Here is a 17,134-nt window from a genome sequence, read left to right on the forward strand (position 1 = left end):
AAACATAGTGTTGCTTCCTGGCCTGTAATTGCATGCATATATTGCAATGTTATTCTTGTATGTTTTAATTAATTTTATTTGTAAATTTTCTGTTTTCATTTTAAGGGTAGACTATGTAACTTTAAGTAGTGGTTAAAAAAAGAAGAAAATTGTTTTGGTTGTGCTTCGTATTGTGTTCGGCTGAAAGAGAAAAATCATATACACCTAGGATGGCTTTAGTGATGGAAATAATTTTTGGGTGAACTATTCCTTTAGTTTGTGGCCATGATATACAGTAGCCTACATATTTTCCCCCACATATCATGTGCTGGGCTTCGTACTACGGTGAATCAGGGTAAGACAAAAAATGCTTTTGTAGAAGGACTTCTACACCATTCTTCACCATTTTCTTTTTTTTTTCTTTTTTTTTTCACAGGTTACTTTGATATAATAGCACCACCACAAACCCCGTGCTAGAGACCCTTCCAACTACAATTTTGGAGTGAATCAGTTTGAAAGTAAAATTTACACCATTTCAGTACTTTTATGTTAAGTCCCGTCAATACTAATGCTAATGGAATATTCTACATTTTAATTAAGCCATCAACAAATCTTAAAACAAAATCAATTCAATTTGTTGAAGAAATAAAATCCTTTTCACCATTACACATTCCCTTCTCTGTTCTCTGCAGTGCACACACTTCCTGTCTAAAAGTTTTGTTTTGTTTTCCTTATTATGACACTCTCAAAAACAATAGATACTGGTGCCAGTCATCATTACTCATTATGCGATAATTTTAATGAGAAATTTGTTCCTTTTGTCATGTTTATGGAGACCCAGAAATGTCTAATATGTCACAGAAAAAAAAAAAAAAAAAGGAAGAGAGAGCTGTAGAAATGAGATTGTGAAGGGAATGATGGGATTCTTTTTTTCTTGTGTTATGGACCACATTGCTCTCAACGGATAAAACAGCTTTCACACTAAAACTAAAGCAGGATGTGTGTTTATGCTACTAATTGTATAAGGAAAAGAATGCACTAACGTTTTAAATAACAATGTGAACACTAACGTTATAAAATTGCTACAATGTGAACCACTTAATTTGACTGCAAGGTACTTTACTATATATATATATATATATATATATATATATATATATATATATATATATATATATATATTGTGTGTGTGTGTGCTGTATCCACATTTCAATCAACTCTCAGAATAGTTTTAGCATATTATTGAATATGACAATGTTAATGTATTTGGTCTTGGCAGACTAGATCTGCTTTGCTGCTGCTGCTACAGAGGAAGTATGAACTTGCAACAGAGTTCAGAAACGCTGTTGAGAGCATGTAAGATATGCGGATGATGCTGCATAAATAGACATACATAATTCCTGTAGCGGATCTAGGCAGGTGGAGCTGGGGAAGGTGGAGGGGTTCAGAGGGACTTCAGTGCGCGCTGCAGGACTAACAATGACAAGCAACCAGACTATTTAAATGTTGAGCAAGCAATCTCATTGGCTGCCAAGGCTTGTGCCATGCGGTAATACTGTGTTTGCTTACAGATTTTATGTAAAGGACCTATCAGCCAGCACTCTGTATATCTGTAGTGTAAAGAAAGAATGGGTTACTTTATATTCACATTAATTTTTAAATATATTTTTATAATTTTAAGATTTATTTCTATATTTTTTGTCTTATAATGTATGGGGGACTTTATTGGACAATGGACATTCTTAGAAGTTCCTGCTTAATGTAATTTGTTTATATTTTATTTAAATTAATATATTAGTTATGTGCATTGATGTGTTTGTTGCAACACTATCTCACGACCAATTCGTACGAATTCGTACGAGTGATAAAAAGGTGGCTAATTCGTATGAATTTGTACGACCTCACTCATACGAATTTGTACGATTTGTCTAAACCCACGTGATGGGTAGGTTTAGGGGCGGGGTCAGGGGTAGGTCATTCGTATGAATTCATACGAATTGGGCAATTCGTAAAATATGTACGATTTAGCAAAAATCGTACTAATTCTTACGAGTGAGGTCGTATGAATTTGTACGAATTAGCCACCTTGTTGAATTGTTACGAATTGCCGTGAGATCAGGTTGGTTTATTTAGTTAGTTAACTCAACTGCATTGCTTTAATGGTGTATTGCACTGGTGTTGTGATTATCTGTTGTGTGTTTATCTGATTTATTTCAGTTTAACAGTTACTGGTGTATTCACTTTTGATGAAATTCATTGTGTGACCTTTCTTTGTATAAAATGTGGTATGATCAGTAACAAACAGTTACAAATAGTGTATTCAATTTATATAACTGAATGACATGTTATCACATATCACACAGTGCCATCCCGTAATACCTGTAACAAGTTCTGGCAACCAAATAAAAAATATATTGTTAAGTAGCCATACAATAAACCAGTCCGTCTGTCTGTGTTTATATTTATTATCCCTCAGATACACCATTATATGTTGACCTACATCAATGGGCTTACATATCTATAAATAGTTTTCCCTATAAATTGTTATGGACTCATGCATGCACTCGTAAGATATGAGTTTACTATCAGCATGGTGAACAACTGTATACTGTTTATTTTATTTTATTTTATTTTATCTCCAAGCAGTGTAACGCAAATTATTTCATCCTGCCAGGTAGCTTTATCCGCAGACCATTAATCTCAGGATGGATGAAGTCCAATATAACCTAAAGAACCATATGTTTGAGATGTCTCTTGCATGTTGGGTTTTCCTTGTTTGGCAGGTCTTCTAATACACCTGTACTGATTTAGAAATGCCCAGGTGTGGATAGGAGTGTAGACACAACGTTGGCATACTTAGCGTGGCCTACAGGGAACTGATGTCTTCGTAGTTCTTGTTTTCTGGACTCCAAAACTCTCTGCTTAAGTAATAGGAGAACTTGCTGCAACAGTACATGAAGACGTCAGCCCCGCAGTGGTGGTGATTTAGTATTGAATGTGCAGATGGCTGGTTGTACATTAATTGTGTGAGGTTCTGGTGGGGCAGGACACTTTGACTCTGAACCACTCAGAGTTCAAAGAGCAGGAGCATCAGAGATCAGCTTACAGTTGAGTAAAAACTTGATTCCCAGCAGAAGAACTAGAGTTCATGATTGTGACCCCAAAGGGCTGGTTTCCGCATTTAGTTTAAGGAGTTTGTGTTTATAAAATGCCAAATTATACCATTGGTTGCTGCTCACAAAACAAATATTTTGTTAACACTAAATTTGGTTAGCAAAAATTTACAGTTTAACCGATCAATAGTTCATGAAGGCAAATGAATGTATTGGAGACTGGGACACTTTTTACTTAAGTATTTCTCAGAATGGGTTTCCGTATACTTTTTGTATGTGTGTGTGTTTGTGTGTGTGTGTGTGTTCTTGAAACACCAGAAATACATTAATTGGACTTATGACTTATGACTCATGACCTGTGTGTGTTATTGAGATTTAGTCTTTGTGCCAACTTCCTTTTAAGACAACTAGCCCCACAGCACATTCCAAGTGGCTTTTTTGCACCCTTGAAGGGCACTTTGGGAAGGGGACGCCATTTGGGAGCGTTTCAAACGAAGTGAACAACTGAATCCCTTTTACGAAGGGCCCTTCCACAGGTCCGTTAGCGAAGGGAACATGCAATGGTCACTTCAAGGAAGTTATTTAATATATGATGTTGGTCTGCCCTTCGGAGTGAATAGGGCATAGGGATGCTCACTTCCGATTAGAATTTGCCCCCAGTCTCTACTAAAATAATATACATGACAAGAGCTCAATGCATTTAGTGTAAATGAACTAATAATCTGTTGTGTAATATAATATTTAGTTACAGATGTATTTATTTAGGTGAAATTGCAAATTTATTTTAATATCACACACTCTTTTTTTTAAAAAAGGCAGTCACAAAATCAGTAAAATAGTTTAATATATACTAAATACACCCTGAAGTTGTGTACGCTTGTATATTCGGTGCAAGGAAAGGATTTAGTATGCCTCCTTATTTTACGTGACAGCAGATTTTAGTCAGAAGGTGTATATTTTTATTTCGTACAATAGAAAATAGGCAATAAAATGTTCATCAATGCTTAGATTAGCTATGTTAAGAACTTGTATTTCCGAAAATTTGACCGTTTTTATAATCTTGGACATCAGTATTTTTCAAATAATGGTTATATTTATTGCTTTGTAGACGATGTGCAAACACTGTGTTTGTCAGCGGTGTTTTGACTGTTGCAAAATGCGTTATTTTCCAGTGGCGAATTGATCGCTTTTGCTGTTATGCAGGTGCGTCAGTTTTTAATCTGCCCAGTAGGTGGGACTTGATGCTCGGATCATGGACCTCTCTCTCTCTCACTCTCTCTCTCCCTCTCTCTCTCTCTCTCGACTTTGCTCTGACGCTTTAGTCTTCAAGCCGGAGCTCCAACAACCTGGAACTGCGCGACAAACAGCACCGTGGAGACGGGAAAGCTTGTGCCATGCAGCCCGTAGAGGAGGACAGACTGGGACCGTTGATTTTTGAGCCCTTTCTACATTGACGGAGTATTTCCCCCCTCTTTTCTTGGGGACATTATTGCGATCTCATTGATCTAACATACCTTTACTCTCATCCACGCACCCGCGCGCGCTCTCGCATCACTGTACGGATACCCGGAGCGCTTTCGATTCTGTTGCCGTTGAACACTAACCCCCCTCAAGGAGCTAAAACATTAAGGGAAACACCTGGAAACATGGATTTATTATCCATCCCACCTCGCGTTTGCTGGTGGAGGATTCTGTTTCTCCTCAGCATCTTCCAAAATTACATGAGCTCCATGCTGGACTGCCCACCGACCTGCACTTGTTCTACCACTGACATCTTTTGCAATAAGTCTTACCAAGGGAATTTCCTTCCCCTCTTGGCACTACAGGACACCGTGAGCGATGGGAATACCACTAACAGCCTTCCGGACCTGTTTGAGAACATCTCCTCCATGTAAGTCAAGCGCACAAGTGTCCATCACATGTTGAGTCCATGTGTGCATTGAGATCAACTCTCAGCCTCCCACTCACTCCAGGCGTTGTGTTGGTGTGTGGGATGATTAGAAGGGTTTTGATGATGGGCAGTAGCTTACAACGATCTTAAATGGATATAGAAGATTAATTATGCATGAATTGAATGTCCATATTAAAATCAGGAATGAAAAGAAAGCTGTTGGATATTTGCTACTCCATTTACACAAAGTATACAGTCCATGCTAAAAAATCCCAAGTGCATTGGGGACAATTAATTGCTACATCTGAGCTTAAATGCATCTGTTTTTTGGCTTCACAGAGAGGAGTCTTTATTGAGGCTGCTTTGTATTCAAGACAGGAATCCCTAAAGGAATTTTGTCACATTCGTGAGCTTCGTGAAAGGTGCATTGTGCTATTAAAGAGAGATTTAGAGAGAGAGAGGGAGGAAAAAAGGTTTGCATGAGTTTGAAGTCACATACCAGCGTGCATCAATAAGTGCATTGAGATTTAAAAATCACGTCTCATTTTTGCATTCATTTGAAGGCTGATGTTTCAGTGCATGGCAAGTCGAATAAGTAATAGAAGACAGAAACATTAATGCTGTAATAGCTATATGATGGTCTTTTTGGTCTCTGATGGTTTTTGGATAAATAAGAGAGCTCTGTAATGGCCCTCAACTGATCCGAGCAAATAAATAATAATGCCTGGAGCAAAGAAAACATTAACGTTGTTGTCTTCAACCGGCTTTGGATGCCAAATAATGACATTTTGCATTTGAAAAGCTATTAGTTTTGCCATATTTAGACATCAATTCTCTCTCTCTCAAAGTTTTTCTCGTATGGGCCATCTTGTGGTTCAGCACTGGTTCTCCTGGACACGACACCAGTCTGGATGATGTTTTCATTATGCAATAGCAACAATTTAAGGCTACAAATGTGCAAAAAGCAAGACCGATCGTATTCCCTTTGAAATAATTTCAATGCTAGTGCAGCACTGAGAACAGAAGAGTGCATTTTGGTGGAACAAAAACCCGATTGATGATTGATTCTTTGTAGGGAATTGCCTACAAAGGGATGCCATGACAACCCTATAGCGCTTTGTGACGGATTCACTTTTTTCCCACCGCATTCTATCAGGCGAACTGCACAATAGTGTGTGCAAACTGATGTATGAGCTCAACAGTTTCTCAGGGAGACATTTTTACAGCCCCGTCTCCAGTCACTTTGTAAGACCACTAGAGGGGATAGTGGTAACCTTTTCCAACATCTAAACTGGAAAGCCAGCGTGCACCGATCAGGGAACATGTCTCGAAAGTGTGCATGTCCTTTCTCGCTTGTTTGCTTTTGACTAGTTGTTTGCTTTAAAGGTTTCATTTTGGGCAGAAGCTGTAGAGAGTTCAGCACCCCCTGATGCTGGACAGCTCCTGTAACTCCGTTTGCTGTCTTGCACTGCACATTTTGGAGGTTTTTCTTATTTGACACCCAATTCTGGTCTTGGAGCTTCTACTAATGAATTTATGATATAAATCAAAATGTCCAACATCCAAAATGTGATATGGGGTACTTCAGGAGCAGGATTGAGAGCTTTCCTGAAAAAGAGGCCTACATTTTTATTTGGCATTCCCTGACGAGTCATCAACCCACTTTTATTGTATTCGCTCGACCTTGACCAATTTACAAATTATGGTGATTCTCCTTCAGGCCAACTAGCTTCAATGTTTCTATTAGAGCTAAAGAAAGGCCAAATGAAACCTTTCTGAAGTTCGAGGGCATTTAGAGGAGACCCGGGGCAAGTTGTCACACGGGGAAGTTGATATAAGCATTGCATTTAGCTTTTGAGTTAAAAGAAATGTAAAATTGTACATAAATATCAAGTCAGGACAGGTTTTATATTAATTAATGCGGTTCATTAATCCCCCCCCCCTCTATATACATACTATTAAATTTGACTTTTTTTTGCCATTTCATGTACTTCAGAGTTGTTTAAATGATTAAATTTAGCTTGAAAGCAGTTCAATTGCCCGTTATATAGGCTATTTATCCATTGTGACAACTTACCCCATATACAGTAGTGTGATATTGGGGGATGAATTTGTTTATTTTGCATTTATTTGGTAAATAAAATGTATTTTATTCCTGTGATGACAAAACTTCAGTGTCATATTGATTTTTGAAAATCACACTGATTTTATTGGAAATATTTCCTATTATCAATGTTGAAAACATAGTATTTTCATCATTCACCTGCTTAATGTTTTTGTGGAAACCATTACCTTTTGTCAGGATTATTTAATGAATAAAAAGTTCAAAGGAACATAGTTTATTTGAGATAGAACTTTGTTATAATGTAAAAGTCTTTACTGTCCATTTTGAATGATTTAATACATCGTTGTTGAAGAAACATATTCAATAGCTATTTTAGCAAAACTTTTACTTATATATCTATACAGAAATTAACTAACTTTTTAGGAAATATTCACTAGACTAAAAAGTGTGACAACTATCCCCGGCATCTTCTACTTATTGAAAAGTGCTTATATTAGTATTACCACCATGATTTGTGCAATGCAGAAAACTCCAGGACAGAAATGATTTAATTATATGCAAACAATAAATTTTTCCTGCATACAGGGACTACAGCTTAAACACAAGTTAATTTGGTTTTGTTGTGGTAGTGTAGCTTAAATACAGGTGCTTTTTCATTTAGCAGTGGCTAAATGCGTGTGTATTATTATTAAGCATCTAGTGTTTAGAATATTACTACTTTTTAGATTTTACAGTGGCCCCAAAAAGGTGTTTGGAAACCTAAACCACACTTAAACGGGTATGGAAATCATTGTGTTACATGTATAATATCAAAGCAAGCTGCATTTATTTTTTAGAAAGATATAACACATTTAACGATTAATTTCATGTTAACTTTTAAGTTTAATCAACTGTTTAGATTCTGGTATGAGGATTGTAATGGATTGTAATCTGTCCAAAATACTTTTTTGGGGGCTACTGTATACATAACTAATGTGGATTAGTATGTGTTGGCATCACAGCTAGTTGAGGTCCATCCATTTTTGCAGTTTTGCACATTTTTGAGTGGGTTTTTGAATTCTGAGAGAGAATAACCTGAAGTAGAGATTGTCATGCTCGCATGTGCTCGCAGCTTTTACAGTTTTGTCCTTTTCCCCCCAGCTTTGCTGTAGTCTTCTGTTTTGTTGTGCATCAGAGTAATCGAGGACCCTTTAGTGTTGATCATTTGTTTGCATCAAGCCTATCCATTACACTAATTGTCTTTTTTTTGGTACTCTCAATAATGGTATTTCTGTATTAGCAGCACTATTCTTTTATTTTGCTAATGGAATGTCATAATGCATGGCCAGAATATGAACAGCATACCAGATCCCTCTTATTTTAACTCTTTATGCTACAGCAAAAATGCTTATGAAGACTATAACAAAGCAACTAGACTGCTATTTTATCATTGCATTTATAATTGCTTAGTATTTTTAATAGGGGCCTATTATGCGCTTTTACAAATTATTGATTTTGTTTTTGAGGTCTACTAGAATAGGTTTGTTTTTCACATATTTTACATGGTTGGATCACCTCTCTTTCCAGTCTGTCGGTAACGCTCTGGGGTGAGTTTCCTGAAAGCATCATTAGCCAGCTACGGTCGCAAGTGTCGTCTTTATCAGCATAGTTCAACAAATCTGTGTTTCCCGAAACCATCGTTCTAACAAACATTCGCGAACAGCATCGCAAAGTTGTGTGGTTGGAACGACAGCTCTCCACCTGTGGTTAGAAGCATAGTTTCTTGTTTGCATGATGTGGATTCAGTCCTTATCTTGAGCAAATTAAGCAAGCTGACATTCAGTGCAATCTGTATCTTTTATTTAGAATACATACAAATGTCATTTACGTCTTTTAGTTTGTCAAGAGATTTAAAGCACCGTGCGCATGTGCGAACGTGCTCTGGTACGTATGAACGAGCCAAATGAGCAAAATAACTGAGAAAACTGAGAAATAGTCCTTAGATGCCATGTCCGTAATTTATAGCAAAACATCTAACATTAATTCGATCTCAAACAGATTCATTAAAAGTAGTTCATACTCCACCACCTGCGTGACCTCATTAACCAACGTGGTTGAGCGGCCAATTTGCAACAATAGGGTTTAGGGAAACAGTCGTGACTAGCTAGTTGATTTCTTCAACGATGCATCATTCTATGGTAGTTAAGCAGCGAGTTACGTCGTTGTACGGGAAACGCACCCCTGTTTAGTTCCTCCATGAAGCCCCTCCTTCTGAAAAGCGCAGTGTGCTCTGATTGGTCAACCGATTTGTGCGTGTTTCGGAAATGTCACACCCCTTACCATAACGGTACCACAGCACTGCTAACGCAACTCAGCCAGACCCCGTCCCTTTTTTGCATGTGCCTTGGGTGGGAATTATTTAAATGAGGAATATTGTGATTTGAACATTCCTGGAAGAAAACTCAAGACTACAATCAAGCCGTTTCAGGGAGTTCAGAAACAGTGCTGATATAGAGAATAACTCCCTTTGGAGTGTAACTTTGCAGATGTTTTTCATGCTCAAACAGCAACATTACACACTAAAGAAAGTTGAAAATGTAAAAAGGCATAATAGGTCCTCTTTAAAAACAGATGATTTCTACACCTCAAAAGCTGAGATTTATTAATAATTCTGAGTGCAGTGTCGATAATGGAACGGGGGAATTTATCTAGCACTAGAAAACAAGATGCACAGCACACTCGCTATTGTTGATTGACCATTCAGTCTCCATTTAGCCATCCCAAGGGTTTCTGTGTCTATAGACCGGATTCTGAGAGCCTAATTTCATGTGTGATTAAAAAAGAGTGGATTAGCAACAGTCTCAGATTGTGAAAATGACTCCCCGAAATGACTCCCCGAAATCTAAATGGCGGTACTTTGCAAAGATTACTTTGAAAACGATTTCTGGTGTAAAGTGCCCATTGCAAATCGGCACCCATAAAAGCCATCAGCAATGTCACGTACCTGCTGATAGATGGAAAAGGTATGAAAAATAGGTTGCTCATTGAAGAACATTTTAATGGAAATTCAAACGCTGTGTACTGATGTGTTGAGCTCGTCGCTGTGAGTAAGGAGGATGCGTTTTTTCTCTTCGTTTTACTTCTCTCGCCTGCCTGCTTGATTGATGCTTTCAGGTAATCAAACAATAGCTTCAGGGCACAAATGGATTCATAATTACACTCCACATGATGAGAGGTTATGTGACATTCCTTAACTTTCTTCCTTGAGCAGGAACAGAGAAGGGAAAGTTTGTTGCCTTTTCACTCGGCAAAACGTTGACTAAGCATTTGTGGATCATTAATACTCCGTTTTTTTGGTTTCTTATACTTCGCGATCTGTGACTCCTAAGACGCCTTTTGCTCTGGCAGGTGTGGTTATGTGCAAGGCCAGCTCATTTCAGCACAGTCTGTCTGGCAGTGGCTGCTGGAGACCATGTTGGAAGCTGTGAAATCATCCATGGCATATGTTGTGCTAGGAGAGGCTGAGAGAGGTGAGGAGGGTTATTATCAGAGTGGCGTATCTAAGGAAATGCAATGGAAATGCAATGGAATCTAATTCGCATCAGCCTTTTTTTCTCGTGCCCTGGTTGTAGTATCCGTGTGGGACAGGTCATGGAGATAGGGATGCTATGGAAATGCTTACTATGGTCTTTGTGAAATGCATGGAATATTCATTGGGTTTGTAGACGTCACATGAACATGTCAGAGTAAGCGAGCGTCAACCCTTTCCAAACAGATGTGGTCTACCACAGGGTCTCAGAAACGTAATATTTATAGATTCAATTTCTACTGTTCTTTTTCTTCTATCTATCTATCTATCTATCCGTCTGGCTGTCAAAGGGGTTAATAATTATGTCTTTAAGGGTTAATAATAATAATAATAATAATAATAAATTAAATAATAAAAAAATTCAAATTGGGTTAATTTCAACATTTATTTATTTATAAAAGGGTGAATATCTTCAATTTAAAGGACAATTCTAGATTCATTTCCATTTCAATTGTTAGTTTAATTTTAATTTTATTTATAAAAGGGTTTATTATTATTATTATTATTATTGTTAATAATGTGTGGCACATATACAACATTGGACTTTCTTAGTCCCCAAGCATACAGGATTTACAGTCATTCTTAACAAAACGGATATTAAAAAAGGGTGAGGGATGGTTAAACAACAAGCACCCATTGATTTGGAAATCCGCTATCCTATTTCTTTTATCCTAATTACCTGAAGCTCATTTTACATGATTTAACAACTAGAAGCTAGACATCTTCGAAGAGGCGTATAAAATCCAATAGCATCAGCATTGCCTCTTCTCTTCTATTGCTTTAGGTTTAGTAATTGTTAGCTCTGTCTTCTTTGCAAGAAAATCAAACTGACCTCATGCATAACAAAACTACTGCTGTTTGAAAACTATTTGGAAGACAGGCTTATTAGCTTAAAGGCCTTTTCAATGATAAAAACAAAAAACCCGTTCACTCTTGTTTGCTAGTTATGGGCCTTGTGAAGTTGAAACAAAGTCTCCTTTTCATTTACTGTCTATTTATTTACACAAAGCACAGGTGCAATTTGACAATTTTGAGAGCCTTGGGTGTCGGATCAAAAGGAAACTGCAGCCTGTCTGTTCTGAAATGGTCGTGTTTGACATTCTTAATCTAGAAAACTCTACCAGTGTAGCATGCATTATTAAAAGCTCTTTTTATGACCTATTCTTTGACCTTCAGAGCTTAAAAAGCTTTTTGTTTATCATTACGCTATGATATTGGTGACATAAGTACACGCATGAATGAGCATGTCATGTACATTATTATTTTCAATAATAATTTAGACACAACACCCTTTTAATAACTCACGAAAACAGCTGAAAGTATGCAAAGCTCTTGCTAATGTGCAAATTATGGATTTTGAATGAGCACATGATGGATCTCAGGGCACGCTGTATGGACTGACCCGCTATGTCCCTAATAAAGTAATGGGAAGTGTCCATTTGTGTGACCCCTGATGTTCATAATGTGTCTGGAGGCCCTCTTTATGATAACCATAATGGCAGAAAGATCAATAGAGAACGGCCTAACCTCAAAGACCCTCATGGTGTGGATGCAGATATGAATGTGTGACATATGCTATGTTATCGGGAGACTGTCCCAATAACGGGTTTGTTTGCTTTTTTCCATTTTACATGTTGTATTGGGTGGCTGCCTTCAGTCATAAATAATTCCAGCGTGTCATTTGTAATGGGGCAGCGTTTACCATGTGGTATCGATCGGAGATTCATTCCGTAAAATTGAAATGGCCAGTTTTTGTTATGCGGGGTTGACGTGGAGATCTGGTGAATGGACCTGCATACACTGACACCAGTGGACCTGTATTAAATCTTTTTGGTTTTCTGAAATTAAGCGTTTTCAGGTAGTTTAGTTATATTTGTATTTGAAATGGAGAAGCACTTAAATAAATAAACAAAATAACAAATACATATTTGTTTATTGTTATGATAGTTATAGTTATTATTATTATTAGTAGTAGTAGTAGTAGTAGTAATATAGTAGTAATAGCAGTAGTATAAATAAATAAATAAATAAATAAATATAACAATAATATTTTTTATTTATTTAGTCTAATAAGAATAATAATAAACACAAATCACCTTAATAACATATGATACATCTCAGGTACTAAATGTACAGTGTCATATATTATTCTCTTGTTATTGTATTAAACAAAGTCATGGTGAGACATGAGCAAGTTTATCAGTGCAATTCACAAGAATGTAGTTCTAGCTTCTGGCTATATGGGACACTAAATAACAGTAGGAAGTTGAGGCAAAATGATTGCCACTGTTGCGTCGAAACAGTGTGGTGCAAAAATATGTACATGCCACCCCCCCTCCTGCTGCTTCTACAAATAAGTTACACAATGCTTTTTCAGACCCCACACTGTGAACACTAATGTTTGCGTGTTTGATGGGTAATCATTCCCTAAATTTAGCTGAATGCACTCAAAAAATGGCAGCAAAAATGACAGTAGATCATTAGACAGTAGAAGGTCACATGGCTGTTGCTAAATGTAGGTTTGTAGATATTTTGGGTAATCAGGTCATGAAACTTTTATTTTATTTTATTTTATTTTATTTTATTTTATTTTATTTTATTTTATTTTATTTTATTTTATTTTATTTTATTTTATTTTATTTTATTTTATTTTATTTTATTTTATTTTATTTTATTTTATTTTATTTTATTTTATTTTATTTTATTTTATTTTATGGCTGGTTTAATATGATGGAACTTTTCCGTCTTAATGCCATCGTCCTGACATCCAGAGAGGTTTCGTAGTGACTGTAGACTACAATAAAATATTGATCACTCTCTCCTTTCAGCACATGATAAAGCCTTTTACCTCCTTGCCTCTTTAGAAGACAGAAAAAGAAAGTTCCATCTCTTTATGACTAGGAAAATTGTAAATGGACCATTTTTGCAGCTCTTTTTGTGTGCCAGTGAGGCAATTTTTAGCCACTATCGATGCTGAAAGTTAATGATACACAATTTTTTTCCCTAATTTAATAGAAAATTATTGATTGTGCTGAAAGTAATGGAATGACAGCGACACTGACATTCCAATCAAACATATTCACCACTATAGATAGCGGGAAATACAAAAGAGGGAGCTTTGGGCTTCAATAATGGACATATTGGAGGTAATTTCGTCCGCTGCTGTTTTAGATTTCCTTCGTTTTCATTTTCTCTTATTCCTCTCGCTCTCTCATCCTCGCCTTCATTATTTTTTTTTATCCCTCCTCCTTGCCGCTGATCTTTTATTCATTGCATGGCTAATGAAGCGCCTGATAGACTGTAGAACAGTGTGGATGATCCACAGCAGTTTATTTCCCTGCTATAGCTGGCAGAGAGCAGATGAGAGGCGTCCACAGGTAGGCAGTAGCAGCATCTTTAACCGCATACCCTGCAGATTTCATGCTTGCCTGCCTTTACAAAGGACTTTTATACTAGATATTTTCTTTTTCATTTTGAAAGAAAGAATACCAGACCCTTTACACCTGATAGTAACATGCATTTCCGTTGATGAGATCTCATCAGATAGCACTTGACCGCATTGAAAGACAGAATTAGTCTCTGACTGCACGCCCCCAGTCTTCTCAGTCTGGTTAACTCTAATCTGATTGGCTGGCTAATGCACAACATCCAGGAGTAAGAGCACACATTTATTTATTTTTGTTTATGTAATCAGTCCTCTTGTACTACAAGTTGTGTAACACAAGGTGCCCTGTTTATATAGTAAGCACTTTTAAGTTTTCAAGGTTATTGATTCTTTGAAAGATAGAAGATGTATTAAAAACTGGGATTGGCTTAAAACAATCTCTAGTGTGATTGCTCTGTTAGTGCGGTTCATTTGAATAAGTGTGAAAGCTGCCATCAGAACCCTGAGCAACTCTGGTTCAGACCAGGCAATCAAACCAAGTGTGAAAGCACCCTAAGTGGTCGTTTCTTGGCTAGTTTAAGGTGCTAGTTATTAAAGGTTTGGATACTTGAGTCTACTAATTTTTTTTACGACTTTTTTTGAAACATTGAAAACCTTACCAATCCCAAACTTTTTAACATAACATCATATAGGTGCACTGATTTTTTTCCCACCATGTGTCATTAAAGCAGTCCTATAATGCCCTTTTCACAAGATGTAAAATAAGTCTCTGATGTCCTCAGGGTGTGCATGTGAAGTTTTAGCTCAAAATAGATCTTTTTTATAGCATGTTAAAATTGTCACTTTTTGAGGGTGAGCAAAAACGTGCTGCTTTTGTGCGTGTCCCTTTAAATGCAAATGAGCTGCTGCTCGTGGCACAGAGGGCGGAGCTTCAAGAGCTGGTGTGTGTGTGTGTGCTGCTCTGATTACCTCACACAGACACACACTGAAAATTTCAAAAACTTTTTGCCTTTTATGTTCAAACCGGAGTCAGACAATGATGGAGAGATTTAAGAAGAAGTGACAACATGTAGAAACCAACAGGACATTTCTGAATGGTTAGTTGATGAATTTATGTAGCTGATGTGGATTTAACGATCTTCTAGTCATTGATTAGCATATTCCGTCATGATAATCTATAAATCCTGTTTCCAGGGGTGGGGTTTATGTAAATTTTAGGGTTAGTGATGTCACTAAATGTGAAGAAGCTCATTGTAGTCCCTACCAGCCGTTTGTTGTAGTCCTTAAAAAGCAATTTCTGTCAAAGTAAATATCTCCCTTTGCTTTGAACTTTTGAGCGTTTTAACTTTGGAGATGTTGTTTATGCTCAAACAGCAACATTACACACTAACTAAAGTTAAAAAAGTGAAATCATAATCAACCACCCCTTTAAACGTATCTGAAGATCCCCAGCACTTCCTCCACCATGTTTTAAATCTCTCTACTAAGCTTTACACCTGTAGAGTTTATAGCAGGTAAGCCCGTGCAGGCAGACTCAACGCATTTTAACTTTGAATGATGTTGTAAAGCTAAAGAGGCTATAGCGGCTAGAGCCTTATAAGGCTAAGGGCTTCCGTGGTGCCAGAGGGTCCTAGTTCTCTCTGATAACTCATTGCTATTCACAGGGATTGGAAAACAAGAGTGGGCGTCAAGAATAGGATTGAGCGTCTTAGAGGGCACCTGCGCCAGGCGGATGCAGGTTGGGTTTAGCTGCGTATCTCTGTTGCCTTGAGAGCGCATTGTTTTTTTGGGGGGGCTGTTTAGGATTCCAGGGAAGCTTTTCTGTGATGAAAGGCTAAGTGGGATTTTGCCTCCTATCTCGGGCATTTCTCTGTGTAATGAAATGTTACTCCTCAAGTGCATGTGGCTGAGTCTATAAGGTCATTGTGATGGTGTCTTGAAAACTTGTTTTGGATCCAAGTCGATGGGATAAATGGACTACCTCTTCCACCAAGGCTTGTTCTTAGATGTGACGTAACCCAACCAAAGAGTGGTAAATCTTAAACTTGAAGGGGATTGTAAAAATGATAATGTGGAGGTTTCTTTCGCATATAATTTAAAGGGGACCTATTATGCCCATTTTTACAAGATTCACGTGTCATATTTAGCAAATTTCCTCTGGTGAAATCCAGTCATTTCAATAGAAATCCACACAATATTTCCCCACACAGATTTGGCAACCGGTTCATTTGCTCACACTAATTTGCCACATTGTCCAACAGAAAGCTGCTTGGTTAAAAATTGACTTATGTGTGAGCTGTGCTTCATACATACTGTAGCTAGCCTATACTATTCACAACATACTTTTTGCCTGTGAAATTTCAGTAATATGACCGCACATTAAGTCTGTGTTAAGTTTTCACCCCCTTCCCTTTTTATGATCTACAAAGTGAAATACTGAGATTCAGATCACTTTGAAAAACAAACAAAAAAGAACACCCAACATCTCCAACAAGTCAGGTGATTTGAAGTGTAATAATAACCCAAAGTGTGCATAATAGTACAGCTTGTTAGCAAACACTCATGATTAATTGGCTAATGTCATATAATTGTGTAGAAAATAAGTATTTATGCCTGCTGTGTAGAAAAGAAGAAAAAGACTGTAGATTCGTAGTCATGGCCATTATCATCATTTCAGATTCAAGTGGTCATTTTCCTGACCACATGTTAGAGGCCTGAGCCGGCGTCCTGCTGTTGAAAAGATGTTGCCAAGCTGTTTTCTTTGATAACGAAAAGTTTTCAATCTGTCTAACAGGTGCTCTGACCTGGCCATCTCATTTATGAGAATCAGTTTGTGGCGAGCAGTGGAGAGTGGCCAAGATCCAAGATCTACAGGCCTAATTACCCAGCTGCCGCTGAAGATTTTTTAATTTCCTATAACTGAAAAAGATTGAAACATTCCTGCACCTGTTTTTAATGGCAAATCTGTGTTTTCCATCTGTCATTCAGAGGCTTTATTCACTGCCTTTCCTCAACATGATTGACCAACGATTTGGAGTAGTTGTCTATGTGAAATCATAGTTCATTTCAGAGCTGCTCAAATAATCGTTAAAAGATTGCGATCTCGATTCAAACACCCCACACAATCTCATTC

The 17,134-nt window shown here is 37.3% G+C and overlaps 1 protein-coding gene across 3 annotated transcripts in view; it reads left to right on the forward strand.

Annotated features, from left to right (window-relative positions):
- The first annotated feature begins 4,412 nt into the window (after positions 1 to 4,412).
- The window catches only part of ntrk3a (neurotrophic tyrosine kinase, receptor, type 3a), a 215,508-nt gene continuing 202,786 nt past the window's right edge, over positions 4,413 to 17,134 (forward strand). For 2 of the 3 annotated variants that reach the window (XM_079859110.1, XM_079859111.1), the window contains exon 1: positions 4,413 to 4,983. In XM_079859110.1, the coding sequence (XP_079715236.1) occupies positions 4,739 to 4,983 (245 nt within the window). In that variant the 5' untranslated portion in view covers positions 4,413 to 4,738. Of the gene's footprint in view, positions 4,984 to 15,473; positions 15,516 to 17,134 lie in introns of those variants that run through there. The other variant, XM_079859112.1, reaches the window with a different exon arrangement.

Source organism: Squalius cephalus, assembly GCF_949319135.1.
Source record: "Squalius cephalus genome assembly, chromosome: 23".
In the NCBI taxonomy this organism is placed as follows: domain Eukaryota; kingdom Metazoa; phylum Chordata; class Actinopteri; order Cypriniformes; family Leuciscidae; genus Squalius; species Squalius cephalus.